This window comes from Nelusetta ayraudi, unplaced genomic scaffold, assembly GCF_046127955.1.
Source record: "Nelusetta ayraudi isolate G7.1 ecotype Tasmania unplaced genomic scaffold, CSIRO-AGI_Nayr_v1 ptg000136l, whole genome shotgun sequence".
NCBI lineage: Eukaryota > Metazoa > Chordata > Actinopteri > Tetraodontiformes > Monacanthidae > Nelusetta > Nelusetta ayraudi.
The window spans coordinates 2,141,706-2,158,121 of record NW_027466186.1 but is presented as its reverse complement, the minus strand read 5'-3'; the positions used below and the strand labels follow the sequence as shown (position 1 = coordinate 2,158,121).

The 16,416-nt window shown below is 46.9% G+C and overlaps 1 protein-coding gene across 3 annotated transcripts in view; it reads right to left on the bottom strand.

Annotated features, from left to right (window-relative positions):
- Positions 1 to 4,033: 4,033 nt before the first annotated feature.
- The window catches only part of LOC142879557 (zinc finger protein 516-like), a 49,274-nt gene continuing 36,891 nt past the window's right edge, over positions 4,034 to 16,416 (bottom strand). For 2 of the 3 annotated variants that reach the window (XM_076012922.1, XM_076012921.1), the window contains exons 4-5: positions 13,331 to 13,435; positions 4,034 to 7,575 (exon numbers count right to left, since the gene is read on the bottom strand). In XM_076012922.1, coding sequence (XP_075869037.1) covers positions 7,391 to 7,575; positions 13,331 to 13,435 — 290 coding nt within the window. In that variant the 3' untranslated portion in view covers positions 4,034 to 7,390. Of the gene's footprint in view, positions 7,576 to 10,684; positions 10,756 to 13,330; positions 13,436 to 16,416 lie in introns of all 3 variants that reach the window. The other variant, XM_076012923.1, reaches the window with a different exon arrangement.

The window sequence follows — 16,416 nt, the reverse complement described above, 5'->3', positions numbered from 1 at the left end:
ATGCAGAGTAGGAGATCTCGTCTGACCTCATGTCATTATGCGCATGCATGCTTTGCATTTAGCTTGAGGTGCACAAGCTTGCCAGCAACTTCAAAGAGCTGCAAATTTTCTGGTTGAATTCTTCAGTCATTACTCCGCATAAGAAAGTTTTAAAGAGTTTCAACACTTACAGCGTCTTGGCACGGCAGCGCCTGCAGACTGTCGAAATCAAGTTAGCATCGCTTATATTGGAGCAGCGGCTCTGGAACTCATCTGTTTGTTGCACGCAGCACACAGAGTGACGAGCGTCGTGCATTAAAGGAGAGTTCCGCCGGGTTTAATTGCCTCCCGTTTGCTCGCCTCAGTGCTGCGTCCTGTTGGCTCACTTGTCACATGTGGTTACGTGAAGTCACGGTGACTGTCAGTGGGAGTCGACTTGGTTCCACCGTCAAAGCTTCGCCTAGCAGTCAGGTAAACGTTGTCTTTTGAAGCCTGCTGATGCCGTCATCATTTGTAAATGAAAGAATCTGAAGACTGTTTGAGTCCTTTTCTAAAATGTGATTCTGGTTGGAATAGTGTAGCGTCAGGCCCAGACAACAGCTACCATCAGGTGCCAAGCTGTGTGCGGCTCTACATTTCTGGTACAACTTCAAAAGGAGGGGTGTCAGCATTAATCGTGAGGAGATTAAGCACAAGGCAAAATAACACACTTTTATTATTTTATTACTTTATTTATTTCAATTGCATTTTATAATTGCAAACCTTCAGTCCCTTCCATTCACCTGTAGTCAGGTTCTCAAGCCATAAGGCTAGCTGTGTTTATGTTGTGCAATTCACACACTCTGATAAGAATTGCTTTGTAAGACTCGCTTTAGTTTTTAGTTTTTGCTTTTGTAGGCAGACCAGGTAATTAAAATAATAATAATAATAGTAACTATAAGAACAATGATGAAGAACAAGGGCATAAAAAGCAAAAAAAAAAAAAAACCACATAATTTTAAAACATGCAAATCGAAACGCGATTAATCGCAGTTAACTATGGAAATTCTGAGCTTAATCGGCTTCAAAAAATTAAATCTTCTGACAGCGGAAAACAGCTTTTTCTTTTCGCCACACAAAAAGCGCTAAAATCCACATTGAACCCGTGATCTCAGCCACACCTATCAGTCAAACAGGAGCCTGGCGTGACATTTGGTGCATTTTTCTCCCATCAGTCAGTCAGTCAGTCAGTCAGTCACTCTGTCGAGGTGGCAGAAAGAAAGCAGAGATGTCAGCGAACAGGTTTTTTTTTTTTTTTTTTTTTCGGGGGAGCTCAGGGCCATCACGGCGCCTGCCTCGGCGGCGGTGACTGATGACGAGTCCTGGGAAAGAGTGACGGGCAGCTGCAGTCTTTCCCCTCTCAGCCCGCAGGCCCGCCTGGCATTAACGTTACGTGCCATGTTCTCAGAGGGAAGCTGTCAGTCAGCCGTCGCTCAGGCCGACGGACAGATGGCGCGCGTGCAGCCACGCGACATGAAAGAGACTGGCAAAGTGGCAGCCCCCCCCCCACCATCCCTCCCTGGGTGGTCCCTGGCGGGGCTGAAGGGGGCGAGGCTCCGTCGCCGCCGTCGCCTGGCAGCTCGGCGGTCGTCCGCGCGCGGACGTCAAGGTGCCGGCGGCCCCCACAGGCGCGCATCAACGTCGCCATCCATCAGAGAGAACACAAAACGCCACGCGCTATGAGAGGGAACAGCTTGCGGCGAGGCCGAGGTCTGATCGTTTTCAACCTGTCTTCCAGGATTGAGAGCGCGTTGGGGCTTTTTTTTTTTTTTCCTCCGCTCATTAATGGCCGGGTTTCAGTTACGTGATTATGATGACGGGAATTCAGACGGCGGCCGGGAAGTAGAAATGGAGTTAGCAATTAACCTGTTTTTCACTTCCTGCCCTTCGTCTCCAGCTGCGTGACATCACGTGAAAACAACCCGTTGCAGTGGTTGTGTGAGTGTGGGTGTGGTCTAAACCAGCCGTCCCCAACCCCCGGGCCGCAGACCGGTGCCATTCCGTGGGTCATTTGGTACCGGGCCGGACAGAAAGAATAATTAACTTTAATTAATCGCGTTTCATTCATTATCTGAGTCTGAACAATTTTATTTTGAAAAATTACCGGATTCTCTCCGTTACGTCCGTCTAACCCTCAACTCTTGACGCATGTCAAGGCGCTTGTCTCGGTCACCTGATACCCCCCCACCCCACCCCCGTCAACGATTGCGCGTTCATGCCGGTCCGTGAAAATATTGTCTCACATTAAACCGGGCCATGGTGCTAAAAAGGTTGGAGACCGCTGGTCTAAACAGAGCTGTAAATGGCCCATACATGGCTAAAAGAAATACCATAGCTGTTTTTGGGCAATCTTTGTATGTCTTTTGCCTGCTGCACATTCCAGAGAGCGTGACATGTACTAAAACACAGTTCTGTAAATACCCCCTGTCCCCTTTATGATGTCACCTAGGCCTCAGTGATTCCTCCCTCGGAAGCCACATCAGGGTTGTTTTGTTTGTTACTACAACAAAGCATCAGGTCGACCGACAGTTTTGTGGGTAACTGGAAACAGAAGGCTAAAGTTTTCCTGGAGATCTGTGGAGGTTTTATTTTGTTTTGGACACATCACCAAGATCCTGTAGTCTATTGATTTTTTTTTTTTTGTCCCAGGATTTAGGTCACATTTCATGGGGAGCTGTTGGGTGCACCTGTGCTGATCATCCTCATCTGGATGCAATCAGGTGAGACTCTATATAATAAGGTTGCACTGCCTTCCTCAGTTGGTTTCGTCATCTGGAGAGTCAACACCATCACTTGGCTTTCTGGGGAATGCAGTTTTATTGAGATTTATTTTTGCTGGTCATTATACATTTTACTCCCTCACCTCCTCTGAGTAACTTCCATTAACTTTTGAGTTTCCGACCCCCCTTTTTTTTTCCCCCATTCTCATGGCATCAGTGGGTGGCGGTGAGGAGAGGCCTTCTCACGGCAACCTTTGAGATCCCAAGGGGCAATTTTTATTATTTTTTTTTGTTTTGTTTTTTGCACGGTCTTGTGCAGTCTTATCCTTCAAATTTTTGTTATTTGCTTTAAGGAAACACGCGCTTGAGTTGAATCCATCCTAGTATACAAAAGAAGAAGTTTTAAAAAATAGAATGGAGCAAGGGTCACTGTGTCTGCAGCGCGTCTCATTGACTGCAGTCAAGAGTTCTGAATGCAATGACGAATATCTATTGTTTCCTCAACGTACAGTGCATGTGCAGAAAGTCTCGCTGCAGCTGCACTCGCTAAAAACATACATGTCACAATCTTGAATGTACGCCATTGCCCAGTTTTTCCCGATTCTTTTTGCCCTCAAACTGAAATCAAACCGACAAGTGTGACGTTAGATTTCCAGTTAAAGTCTCTTATTTTCAATAATTGGCTAGAGGTTATCTCTGGTGCCGTAACATGAGAGGCGTGGGCTTTGATTTCTGGGTTGGAATAAAAGTCTGTCATTATGTCAGTCTCCATGTCACTGACTTCAAAGTTGACAGCGGGAGGTCGGTCAATGACAGAAGCCTTGTAATAAGGCAACGGCAGATAAACCCGTACAATATATAATTTTTAATTCTTGTTCATCAACGTCTAGCTCTGTGTCAGACTCTGTTACCGCAGCCAGGTATAATGATTTTTTTTTTTTTTTTTGTGAGTTTTCATCAATCCGCACCAGACCAAAGCTGCCAGAATACCAACTCTGAAATAAAATCCTGGAGGTGACCGTCATGTCTGATGACAGCGAGGGGCCGCACCGAGAATAAGCCGGCGAGGGACACAAAAGAAGAGAAATGCGCTCAAATCTTCTGATCTTGTCAATATTCAAAAACAGCGTCCCGCATTTCACACTGGCAGAGGGAGAGAAGGAAGACGAGATGCCATCCGCGACTCGCCGGGGCTTTTTCATCTCCACTTGGATGTGTTGAGCCGCCGAGGTAAATTTAAATAATAAAAGGCAGCAGCAAAAACAAAAAAAAAAACTGTTGCCAACAGGTGCCTTTTGTGTGTGTGTGTGTGTGTCTTTATTGTGGACATGACATTACATCTGTTTGAAATGACGTACAAAAGTGTAACAGAACTGAGAACGGCTCAGACGAGGTAGAGCTTTCACATCGGCTTTGCTGGCATGAAAACTACACGGTATAAAAACAAAAACAAGCCGGAAAAGAATCAAATGAAACAAACACTTCTGTCCGCCTCTGTCCTCTCATCCTTTTTTGAAGTGATAATAAATACGGATATCAACCAAAACACATTTGGAATAATAATGTCTTCTAAGGTAAATTAATCGTGAGGATCACAACAAATAATAATAATAATAATAATAACAATAAAAAAAAAAAATAAAAAAAAAGAAGCAAACGCAGACACAAATAATACAACTTAAGAGGCATGATAATAACCCAAGCAAGGAGACAAGAACAACACCTGCCAGCCCCTCTGGGAGGGCAGCCGTGACTAGCTACCGAACAAATCCTACAGTTTAGTTAAAGAGGGGGGAAGAACACTAAAAAAAAAACACACACACTCTTACACCTTCATGAGGAAACAAGCGCTGCTGCACCTAGCGTTAACAATCTCTCCAGGAGGAAGTATATGGTTGGAACACAGAGAGCAGAACAAAAGCGGCTGTGCCACAACAGGACGAGCCATTTGTCGCTCAAATCGATTCAGTGTCTCCACAAACCAGAGGTGACATTAAAGTGTGTGGGCCGAAAAGGAAATCCTGGGCCGGGCCCGGAGATGTTAAAGCAGTAACCTAGTCTAAGTGCACTAGTAATGCCATTTGGTTTCTACCGCTGTATATAAGGGGTTTGGTAAGAGTGGATTACACATGTACACTTAATATTACACGGCGCTCGCTCCCGCTCCATAGTTCTCTAAGTCACACTTCGGAGTACAAAGTCATAAGACTGAGGAGTTTGATTCTTTAAAGGGAATTCTGTACAACATTGGTATTAGTACTACACTACCTTGAAGGCTAGAGTATCCGTTTCAAGTATTTTTTTTTCTTTTCTTATTTCGCTGTCCGCACTTTCAGCGCCTGTGTTTTCTTTTAGGCCGTGCGCGTATCAGTGAGCTCCATCCGCTGAAACCGGAAGGGGAGCGGGACACTTCTTTGTTCCCTCTGCAAAAAAAAAAAAAACAACTCACTCGACAAATCCATAATTCTGTCCTCGCCTCTGGAAACTGTAAATCACAGCCGGCCTCACTTTCTCCTGCTCCCTTTCCAAAATGGGAATTTATTTATTATTATTTTCAACGCGAAGGGGAGAAAACAAAGGCCGGGGAACAGAAGGAAAAGACGGTCTCCTCCTATAGCGCATCGAGGTCCCTCAGCAGAACTCAAACAGGCTTTTCGCTGCAGTGGGAGGGAGGCCCGCGTGCGGAGCGCGTAGGCTGCGGTGAACGTGGGCGCTGCAGCCAGAGCCTCTCGCTGGTCCGTGGAGAGACTTCAAGAGAATTCACGCCCATAAGGATCTGAGCTAAGGCTGCGGCGGCTCTATATTGTACGGGTTTCAGAACGTCTCTCCAGCGAGTGTCAGACGCTCCTGAGCTCTGTGTGTGTGTGTGTGTGTGTGTGTGTGTGTGTGTGTGTGTGTGTGTACGTCTCTCACACCTTCTACATCCTCATCCTGGGGGAGAAAAAAACAAAAAAAATCAACCAGTGTGAGAATTTGGCTCAGTCATGCACATTCAGAAACGGCATCGGCCTTGAACTTCATTTTTTTTTTTTTTTTTTTAAATTCAGATTATTTGGAAGTTAAATCATTTGTATGATCAGGATAGTTCACCCAAAATTGAAATCTCGACGCTAGTTTTTGTTTGTCTTTAATGGAGCCTTTGTTGACATTACCCAATCATATAATCAAAGTTTTCAGAAGGGGAAAATTCTGTCGCTGGTACAGTGGAATCCCACTGTAATCACACACTCAAATGAAAAGGAGAAGAGTAAAATAAGATTTGTCCATACTGCTCATGCGTTGGATCACAAACATTCAGATGACTCATTGCTATTAACTTGAAGGACCATTGTCCGTTTCTGTGAAATCTCACCTTCAACATAGTGGCTGCTAGTAAATGGATGAAATGTCAGTTTTGGGTGAACTATCCCCTTTCACGCCTCCTTCAGCCAGCTCAGGGCCACTTTCAATAGGGACGGGAAACAGTCTCGACTATCGTGGATTTAACTTTCGGGTCATAAAAAAAAAAAAAAATGCCTGCTTGAATTCCTGCAGCTTGTAATTTACTAGTTTTGTCCACTTTGCGGACGACGGCGATCACGTCACGGGCCAAAACCAGGAGCATTCCTCTTCCCTAAAACTGTCCCGGCAGGCCGAGGATGACGGAGGGACGCTCCCCTCGGCAAACACCCCGTCGCCCGCCAAAGTTTTTTTAATTTGCGCACCTGGATGAAGAATCGCCCCGTCACCGGCGCCACTGTTCCCACCCAGTTGCTCCAATTCAAAGTCACCGTTATGACGGAGTTATAGAGCGAAACTCTGCTCCACTCAGTCCCTCCTTCTTAAATGGACAATAATTGAGCGGCCGTAAAAAAAAATAAAAAAAACACAAAAAAAAAACTCAAAAAAAACACAGCTCGCCCGTTTATATCGGCCATTAAAAAAAAGTGCACTCTTTTTAATGAGCACTAAAGTAGAAGACACCCTCATTAGCATTATCTCTCTCTCTCTTCCCCTTTCCCAGCCTCGGGGCGATCGCCACCGCGCACCTTTCAGCGCCCGTAAAAAACGCCTGACGTCTTAGTCCGCCGCAGCCGCGTGGCGGCGACAGGACGTGTGATTAACAGCTCGCCACCTTTTCCTGACTGGTGTCCTGAGGAATCCAAAATAAAAAAAAAAAGCACAGAGGAGAAATGTGTGGGCGGGGCCACCTACAGCACGCTCAGTCACTTTCAAGTCTTTTTTCTTTTTTCCACCCCCATATATTCATAATTTAAAACAAAAATACAATCTAATCATCCAGCTGCTTGTACCACTAAGAGGAATCTCCTTTCAACACAGTCCGCTCGCTGCTAAAGGGGAACCAGGGGAAACAAAGGCAAATTCGTGGGTGGTCCGACGGTTCTGCCGCTTCGTGTTTCAGTCTCTGTTTCATCTGTGGAGAAAATGCCCAGACTGGGTTTCAGCGGAGGCTCGACAGAGGTTCCATTCAGGAGCAGAATGAACCAGAACAGAGTTCCAGGAACAGTGGTGGGTGGACATGCAGGGGATGGGGGAATATTTTTAGCATCTGCGCTGCTATTTTTAGTCTGTTTATTCCCTGACTGCTTGCCCGAGTCCTGGTCGCGGCGGTCCGGTCCATCTACAGTTCTTCCACTATTCTTTTATTTTCCTCATTGTTGTGGGGTGTGTGAGTGTTGTTGGGTCCCTTGCTCCTCTTGGCCCGGCACGAGGCCCCTGGTGTCCAGGTACTGGCTGTTGTCGAAAGGCATGTGGTGGACACTCTGGACGTGCGTCTTTAGGTTCCCTTTCTGCGAGGCTCGGTATGGGCAGAGGTGGCAGCAGAATGGCCTCTCCCCTGAAGAACACACACACACACACACACACACACACAGGGGGAAAAAAAGGTGCATTCAGGCAAAGAGTTTGAAGAACTTTTGATGGAGTAAAGATTTGGTTGGACGTTTCGACGCACAAGCCACGAACAAGGAAGCAAGAAAAGGGGAGGGACAAACATAAGCTCAGACACATCATAGGTCCCAAATTATTTGAATTATCAATGATAATCTGTGTCTCCCTCGCTGTCTGAAAACCCCAGAGAAAAAACAAGCGAGGGTGATTGATACTCCTTTTTCTAGCTCCCTCTCTCGCAGCGTTTAGAGCTTTTTGTGACATCGCCAAAGTAAGTTACAACTCCCCCGAGAGAGGTGTTCCTCCCTCCCTCTGAGGCCTGCTCATAATTTCCTTATGATTTCAACTTTTAAATGTGTGGAAGCTGCAACAAAATGTGAGTTCTAGTCGAAAGCAAGAAAATTTCAACGGAGACTTCAAACAGAGGGCTAAATGTGCAGTTGTTCTATGCTTCGTGGCGGATTATGAATTGTGCAGGGCCGCTCCCATGTTGTCCAGAATGAAAAATAAAGAGCTGGAAATGGGTGTAACATGGAACTTTTAAGTCTATACGGCACAAAACCTTTTTTTTTCCCGTCGAATTAATTCTTTTTTTTTTTTTTATTCTTTTCCCTTCCTGCCGCCTGGAGAAGAGCGACACAGTGAAAATCCCTGCTTCTACCTTGATGCTTTTCTCTCAATCACCAGGGCCACCCTTTGCCCCACACACACACACACACACACACAGACACACACGCACACACACACACACACACACACACACACACACACGCCCTCCTCTCTCCTAATTAGACTGACCTACAATGGCACAGACACCTGCGGGTGAAAAAAAAAAACCAAGCACAAAAAAATGACGCGCAGAAAGAGAAGAATAAGCAACACGCACCTGAGCAAAACAAATGAGATTGCCATTTAATTGCACCTAATTATCATTTTGATAAATGGAAGAGTATCAAAGCGGGAAAACAAATGGCCCCCCCTATCCCTCCCGCGCCCCTCCCCCCACATCTCCCTTAAGAAGAAACAAGGAAATATAGCCGTTATCATACATCATCAGAAACACAACAGTGAGGGAGGAGGAGGAGGAGGGTGAGGGAGACGGTGGGAGGATGAGGGGTGAGGGAGGGAGACGGAGATAAAAACAAGAAAAGGTATAATTAATCACGAAAAGTAAAAAAGAGAAGACAAAAAAAACGGGGGAGGGAGGTAAACAGCTGGAGAGACGGCGAGCGCGGGGACGTGAGGGGAAAGCGGGAACCTTCTGCGACACGGTCCTGTGGGGGAGAGGCGAGGGAGGGGGGGGGGGCACGGCCGGCGCACTACATTATGCTAAAGGTTATCGTCACCGTAAAGCAGCGTGAACACTACATCTAATTGGACCCCTCTGCCAGAGCCCGCTCCCATCATTCATAGCGCCCAGTAAATCTGAGCGTGCGTGTGTGTGTGTGTGTGTGTGTGTGTGTTGGTGCGTGTTGGCGGTGCGAGCGGCGGTGATTAATGAAGATGGAGGCGTGGCGTCGCGGGGACCCCGGCGTCTCGCTCCCTCCGAGTGTCACCGGCGGGAACAGATTTACTCCGGCGTTCCCTCGGCCCCCGTCGCCTGTCTCATGACTTCCGAGAAACTCCGGGAGGACGGCGAGCAAACTGCAGCAGGGAGAGTCGTCCGGGGAGGAGGAGGAGCAGGAGGAGGAGGGAGGGGTTGATTTGTCGCTGCTTCTCCCCCCCCCCCCAAAAAACAAAAAAACGCCGTAATTTCCGTCGTTAAATTATCCCCCGGGTTTGCTTTTACTGACTGGCTCGCGCTCGCGAGCTGTTCCGCCCGACGGATAACGCAAAGGTTTTCGTCGGAAGCTAGAAAAGAAAGGAGAGTTTGTCGCGAAAAGTGTCACGAAACGTTTGCGACGGCGCAAATCTGCAATCTTAACGTAGGTAACGGGTAGCGGTTGATACTGGCGTCTCGGTGTTGACATCTGCTGCTCCTCTGCGTGCACAAACTTGAAGTGCCAAACACATTCCAATATAGGGAAGAAAACTTTTTTTGTGGATGTCCAAACAAGTGATTTCATGAGATGTCTAGTCAGCCTCTATAAAATGCTTAAAGGTTTTCGTGAGTGGGCATATTGTTAAATCTAAGCTAAAGATTTCCACCACAGTGCCAGCGAGCTAAGCCGTTATTCTCGCAAAATCTCGTCCCATGAAGACGTTTGCTTTTGTTTGTTTACGTTCGTTTGCTGTCAAGAATGTTTGTTGTATTTTTCTCTTTGATGACTTGTAAAAAAAAAATTAAAAAAAACATCCCGTGTCCTCCTCCGTCCAACATAACGTGCCTTTTTCACTTGAAGTGAACTGGTCAGGTCACGTGACCCCTTTACGTCACGTCCAGTGACGTGTAAATGTGGGGAAAAAAATGTTTCCGTGACACTTTTGCCATATACCTCTATATCAATACGTAGCGATATTTGACAGGTCTTTCGAAGGTCAGGTTTTCCATAACCAGCTTTTTTTATTGCGATTTTTTTTGTGCAAATTCTTGGGGTAAAGGAAACGCAGCTGGTGATGACTGTTTGACGACACGTTGGAGAGAAATTAGTGACGCGCACGTAAGAGACGTGGTGTGCAGTGTGAGGTGAGAGTTGTTGCTTGTGCATTGCCGGTGGTGGGGGGTTAGATGTGCACTTAGTAACTGCAGACGCAGAGACGGGGTGGGAAAAAAAATAGCACGTGCTTTTGATTTTGTCCCTCAGTGTCTAGATTAAAAGGACGAGCTGAGCCGCGGCGCTGCAACTCCGACTGTCAGCTGTTGATCCGTCAGCACGTGAGAGTGCCAGGTGTCGTCGACGCCAGGTGCGGTGGGTGATGGCAAACACAGGCAAAGAGGAAAAAAAACAAAAAACAAAACACAAAATAATGCCAGAGTGACGCACACACACACACACACACACACACACACACACAGGCACGTATGCACGCACACATGCAAGTGATGAGACAGTCATTATGATGCACATGCAGGAAGCCACGAGGGAGCCCAGCCGGTTAGCCGTGGTGCCACATACTTGTTTGGGAGCTTCGGAAGCGGTGGCGTGAGCGTCAGAACCTCTGTGGAGTCCGTTAAAATCAAACCCAACTGTGAGGGGGAGAAGGGGGGTGGGGGGGGGGGGGAGGAGGAGGAGGAGAATGATGAGGAGGAGGTGGAGGAGGAGAATGAAGAGGAGGTGGAGGAGGAGGAGGAGGAGGGCATTTGGTTAAAAGCTCCACCGCATTAATCCACATAAACACCACCTACTCACCCCCCCCCCCCCCCGCCCCCCCTACACACACACACACACCTCCCCCACTTTCCAACATCACCACCACCACCACCAGCGCCACCCTGGCAGAGACGATGATGGTGATGGGACCTGGTGAAATGGGGGGAAGTGGGGGAGTGGGGGAGGTTGCCAGTCGATGATTTAATATGACGCATGTTAATAGAGGCCTCGGGGTTGCTGCCCTTTTTTTCTCTCTTCCCTTCCTATTACTTCCCTTTGCACGCCCGCGCCAAAGACGACGCGCCGGTGACAACTTTAATTACGGGCCTCGGCGGGTGCCACGCACGCCGTCGACGCTCGGGGGGGCGGGGGGGGGGGGGGGGGGGGGAGCAACGCCGCATCACTTACCGTTTGGCCTCTGTCACTTGGCATCACTGGCCGCGCTGTGTATCATTCACACTCCCAGCGAAGGAGCTACTTATCACCGCCGTCCAGCACCATCACTGCCAGCCCGCTTGATGGACGTGACAGGCAGGACAGTGGTGGGGGTGGGGTGGGGGGGTGTCGGTAGAGCGGTCGAGAGTAAACGGAAGGGGAAGGAGCCATGATTTGACTCGAGTACCGTAGGGTGGGGTGTAATACACTGGTGGGAAAAAGTTTTTTGGACACCTCATGCATGTTATGAATCAGTCTTCAGGCTTCAAGTGCAGTTTATTTCAGGGCAGCCACTAGTGTTGTAATACTCGAGCTTGGTCTGGGTCTCGACCACATTCTAAGGGTCTCGGACTCAAAGGCATTTTCATTTGGTCTTGTCTCAGTCTCGGACTGGATGGACTCGGAAGTTTTGATCGAGACCGGTCCAGACTCGGCAAACGCTAGCAGCTACCAACATGTACCTACATGTTGCACGAGCACCGTCACTGTCCAGCTCAGAATTGGACGTCTCAGCAAGATGATGTCTCTTGCAACACATCCTTTGTACAAGAATTTACTTTTCTTATTTTGTCTTGTTAACAATAAAATTTGTCTGTGTGCCTCTGATGCAGCCAAACCTCTTGAAACGCACACAAAACAAATGATCTGGCAAATATCTAACGACAATAACTGGGATTGAGTAACATTTTAAGGGTGTCTGAAAACTTCTACTAATGTAGATCAGAGCACAGACGTGAGGAGAACAAAGTATGATTAGCGGAAAAGAGGGCAGAAAAGTAAATGTATAGAGAAGTGAGAAGAGCAGAAGATAGAAAAGCGATAGGTAGCAGAGGGGGGAGGGTGAGAGAAGGGTAGGGTAGGGGTAGGGAGGGCAAGGGGTAGAATACGGTCGGGTGGTGTAGAGTAAGGGAGGGGAGGAAAGGGTGGAGCAGGCTGAGGTTAGGTAGAATACAGGAAATAAGGTCAGGGAAAGAGGGGGGAAAGGGAAGAAAATGACCCAAAAAATAGAAAACGTATAAAGGCGCTCAGTGAAAGTGCACTGAAGCCCGCAAACGGCGCCGTCGTAAAAACCCGACTGCCGCCGACCAACGCTGCTGTGCCTCATTGGAATGCGCGACTCCATCCCTCTAATTGACACGCGATTAATAATGTATACAATTTGTCACAGGTCAGTATCCAGAGCAAATCATGTTTCAGTGTGGTGTTGGGGGGGGGGGGGGAAAGGAAAAGGGAAAGTGAAAAAACAGAAAAGGGGGAGACAGCTGCCCAGCCCAGCCCAGGGCAGGCGGCGACTCACAGGCCGGCTGTCACACTCAGCTGAACAGGAAGATCTGTTCTGATTTATTTTGGCCAAATGCAGGAGCGCGGCAGGCGTATGGAGACGCAGACAGTGAAATATCGTCCCGGGTGAGAGTGGCCATGCATACATTCCCTTTAACTCGTGTGAGTGTTAAATGGCTGCGAGGGTGGCGGCTTGTGTGTGTACGTGCATGCGTGTTCAGGGTGAATGACGGCCGAAGCAGGAGCCTCAAAACTTCTGACGACTCGTTGGGGGGGGTGGGGGCGGGGAGGAGTGGGGGGGGGGGGTCAAAGCAGGAATTTATGAACAGTATGATGAATTGTTATTGTGTTTGTGTTTTTTTTTTTTTTTTTAATCATTTGTGAGATTGTTTTTCAACGTCTCTCCTACCTGTCCCTGTTTAAATCATTTGACTCATTTCCCGCTGTTGTTGCGGACACTTTCATTTTCAGCATTTATGGCCAGGTTACACCAACCTGTTGGCCTCTTCACAAAATAAGCAGATACTAATTTCCAGCACGTTTTAACAAATAATGGAACAAAACACGTACATCGGCTGACTTCATTCACAAAAACCTCCTTAAATTTGCCTCACACCTGAAACATTTTCTCTCATTCCAACACAGATTGTATCCACCATCACCTGAAAAGAACTACATCACATTTTAAACTTGTACTGTACAATGACTCACAAAGCTTGCTGCAGCTGTATTTACCTGTATGGGACCTCATGTGAGTGCGCAGGTGGCTGGGCTGGCTGAAACTCTTCCCGCACTCGTGGCAGAAATACTGTCCCTGTCGCATGAGGGACCTCAGCATCCCTGAAAACACACACATGAAAACCAATGAGACTTAAACACAGCAAGTTAAAGACATTACAATCAGCCCAGATCAGCAAACCTGTAACTGGAGGCCTGCTATGTATTATTATTAGTTGAGTACACAAAATCTTTTAATCCAAGTCCAGGAGTACAGGAAATATTGTCTCTAATGCGTGTATACTAAGTGTTTATTCCAGTGTAATAAAATGGACCAATAACAAAACGTTCCTTTGAAAATCTCTTCCACCCAGACTGGATATGTTTTTTTTTTTAAGGCTGTACCAAGAATCAGAATCGTTGTAAATTAAATGTATCTTGTATCTCGTATCTCGTGCCGGATCTCATGCTAAAATTATGCAATTATAAAAACACCTTTAATCATCCGGTCATACCCCAAAAATCAATTGCAAAGCATTCAAAGGGTTTTCTTTAGACGGATCGCGTTGTCTCGGGGTCGTTCTGCTCTTTAAGCCAAACCTTTTCTCTTGATTAAAGGTGGATTCAGATCCTCAATTTGGCATTTCCTCACAGAAAGTTAGAGGTTCAAAATATCCAACTCGGACCTCTCGCAGAAAAGGCCAATATGTTCTTTGAAAAAAAAAAAAAAAAGGCACGCGCTTCAGATCCCGCCCCCCCCCCCGTGAAATCCTCAAATGTGACTTTTTCTCCGGATGATGTCGAGGGCGAGGTGGACAGCGGCGTCGGTTCCTGAGCAGATATTATTTCCAGACGGGAGTTGTTGTTTTTTTTTTGTTTTTTTTGTTTTTTTTGCGGTGACTGAGCGGAAACATAAAAGGTCAGCGACGGGCGCAAAAAAAAAGCGAGCGGGAGTGTGTCGAGCGGCGAGCGGTGGCGGTGCTGCGGGTCGGTAGGTAGCATCAGTAGTGGACTCGCGCAGGCATCATTAGTATGTCTAATGTGTCATTATGAGCGGCTGGCTCCAGGGGCTGGACTGCAGCTGTCACACAGCATCATCTCACCGGCTGACAGCCAGACACACTCGGCCCGCACACACACCGCATAAATTACAGGCAATTAAAACGCCCCGGCTGTGATGTGCCCGCTCCGCTGCCCGTGTGTCACATGTCAGGTGTGTGTGTGTGTGTGTGTGTGAGTGTGTGTGCGGTTCGAGGGGTGGAGGGGAGAGGGGGGGGGGATAAGGCAAGGGCTTTGGCACACTCCGGCCACGTCACACAAACAGACACACACACACACACACACACACACACACACACACACATACCTCCACAGCAGAGCACCATGAACACGTGCAGCGTTGCAAACTGAAGGCCGTTCAAAGGCAGACATGAGGGACTTGTTGAATATTCTGGGAAAATTCTTTCACAGGAAGACGACGTTGGCATTATTTTTTTTTTTTTTTTTGCTTGAGACTATTACAACAAGGCCAGAGGCTGTTACGTTATGGTTAATGCCAGGCGTGGGCAAACTACGGCCCGGGGGCCATATGCGGCCCGTTAAGCTTTTGAATTCGGCCTGTCGAACTTGAAGAAATCCTATCAATAGTCAGTGAGTCATAAAATGGCTGCATTTCATCCATTTCTTTCAGTGTTTTAACCCTTTAGGCGCCATGGTCGCAAAATTGCGACAAGCGTCATTGCTGAACTAAACGGGCAATAGCTGTAAATATGGTGCTGAAAGTAGTTACCACTTTACACCAGGAGATGGCAGACACCTGTGGCTTCAATCTGAGCAGCGTTTGTGGGGGGGGGGGATTAGACAATAGAAGCTGTGGGAGGAAGCGCCCAGCCAGTGCCGGTGGAGGCAGCAGGGATGTTCGCGGTCGCCCTGTAAATTACAGTGATGATGGCTGTGTCTGTTTGAGATGTGTGGAAAATTATCAAAAGTGGATAAAACATTTTGATGAGCCTGTGGGGTATTGCGGAGACAGGTCAGATGTCAGGGATCTGACATACAAGATCCCTGACATCTGACATAATACAAAAAAAAAACATTTACTCCTTTCACAAAGTTTGGGTCAGATTGAAGATTTTTCTCAATTACAGTATGACTTCTATCTTCTATCTCTAACCAATTTGAAGTCACAGCCTTTTGAAATCTCGATATCAAAATTGAATATTTTCTTGCTTGCTTAAAGGGTTAAGAGTCATTTCAGTGATGGGCTAAATGCCACTTTAGTGCATTTTCAATCGACATTAAATCAAATGTTTTCTACATATCCCACCATATATATATTTTGCCTACTCCTGGTTCATGCTAATGTTGAAGCACAAAAATAAAACAAACCTGTGTGTTAACAGGCGCGTCGTAACCGTGTCGCTAAAATGCTCCGAATCGCCTGAAATAAGAATTTCCTCAGTCCGTTCTGCAGTGTTCAATCCAGCGCTATAAACATTGCCCTGCATATCTGATTTATGATTGATTGATTGATTAATACTTTATTAATCCCGAAGGAAATTAAGAAGGTCGGACTGAAAAAAACAAGTCGGGCCAAAACTTTGGCGGGCATCAGCTTCCTGCAAAGAAACATTGGTAATGGGATCTGCCAGCGGGAAATGAGAAACACTGCAGAGCCGTTAAAACTCCTTTTGGTTGTTTAATTTGCTGCTACTTTAATAAATATATATTTTTTTTGTGCCTCGGACAGCAACATCTAGTCGTGTTTATTCAAGCAAAACATCCGTCACTGTATTTACTTGCGCAGCTCTCTTCATAGCGCGTTAATTACATGATAATTACAATGTTATGAAAGGGTGGGAAAAAAATGTAAAAATAACCCATCAGATCCTTTTCTACCTCAATATGGGTATTAGCGCCACAGTGATACATTCTGAATTCTTTTTTTTTTTTTTAACGCCGCCCGGAATCAAAACCATTGAAGGCGAAATTACACAATTTCTAACACGGTTAATGAGATTTCTCCGCCTGTAATGAGGCAAGTGTACGAAACATTCCGCCAGGACATTAATTGTTCAGGGTCATGAAGCAGGGAAGTAGACGGA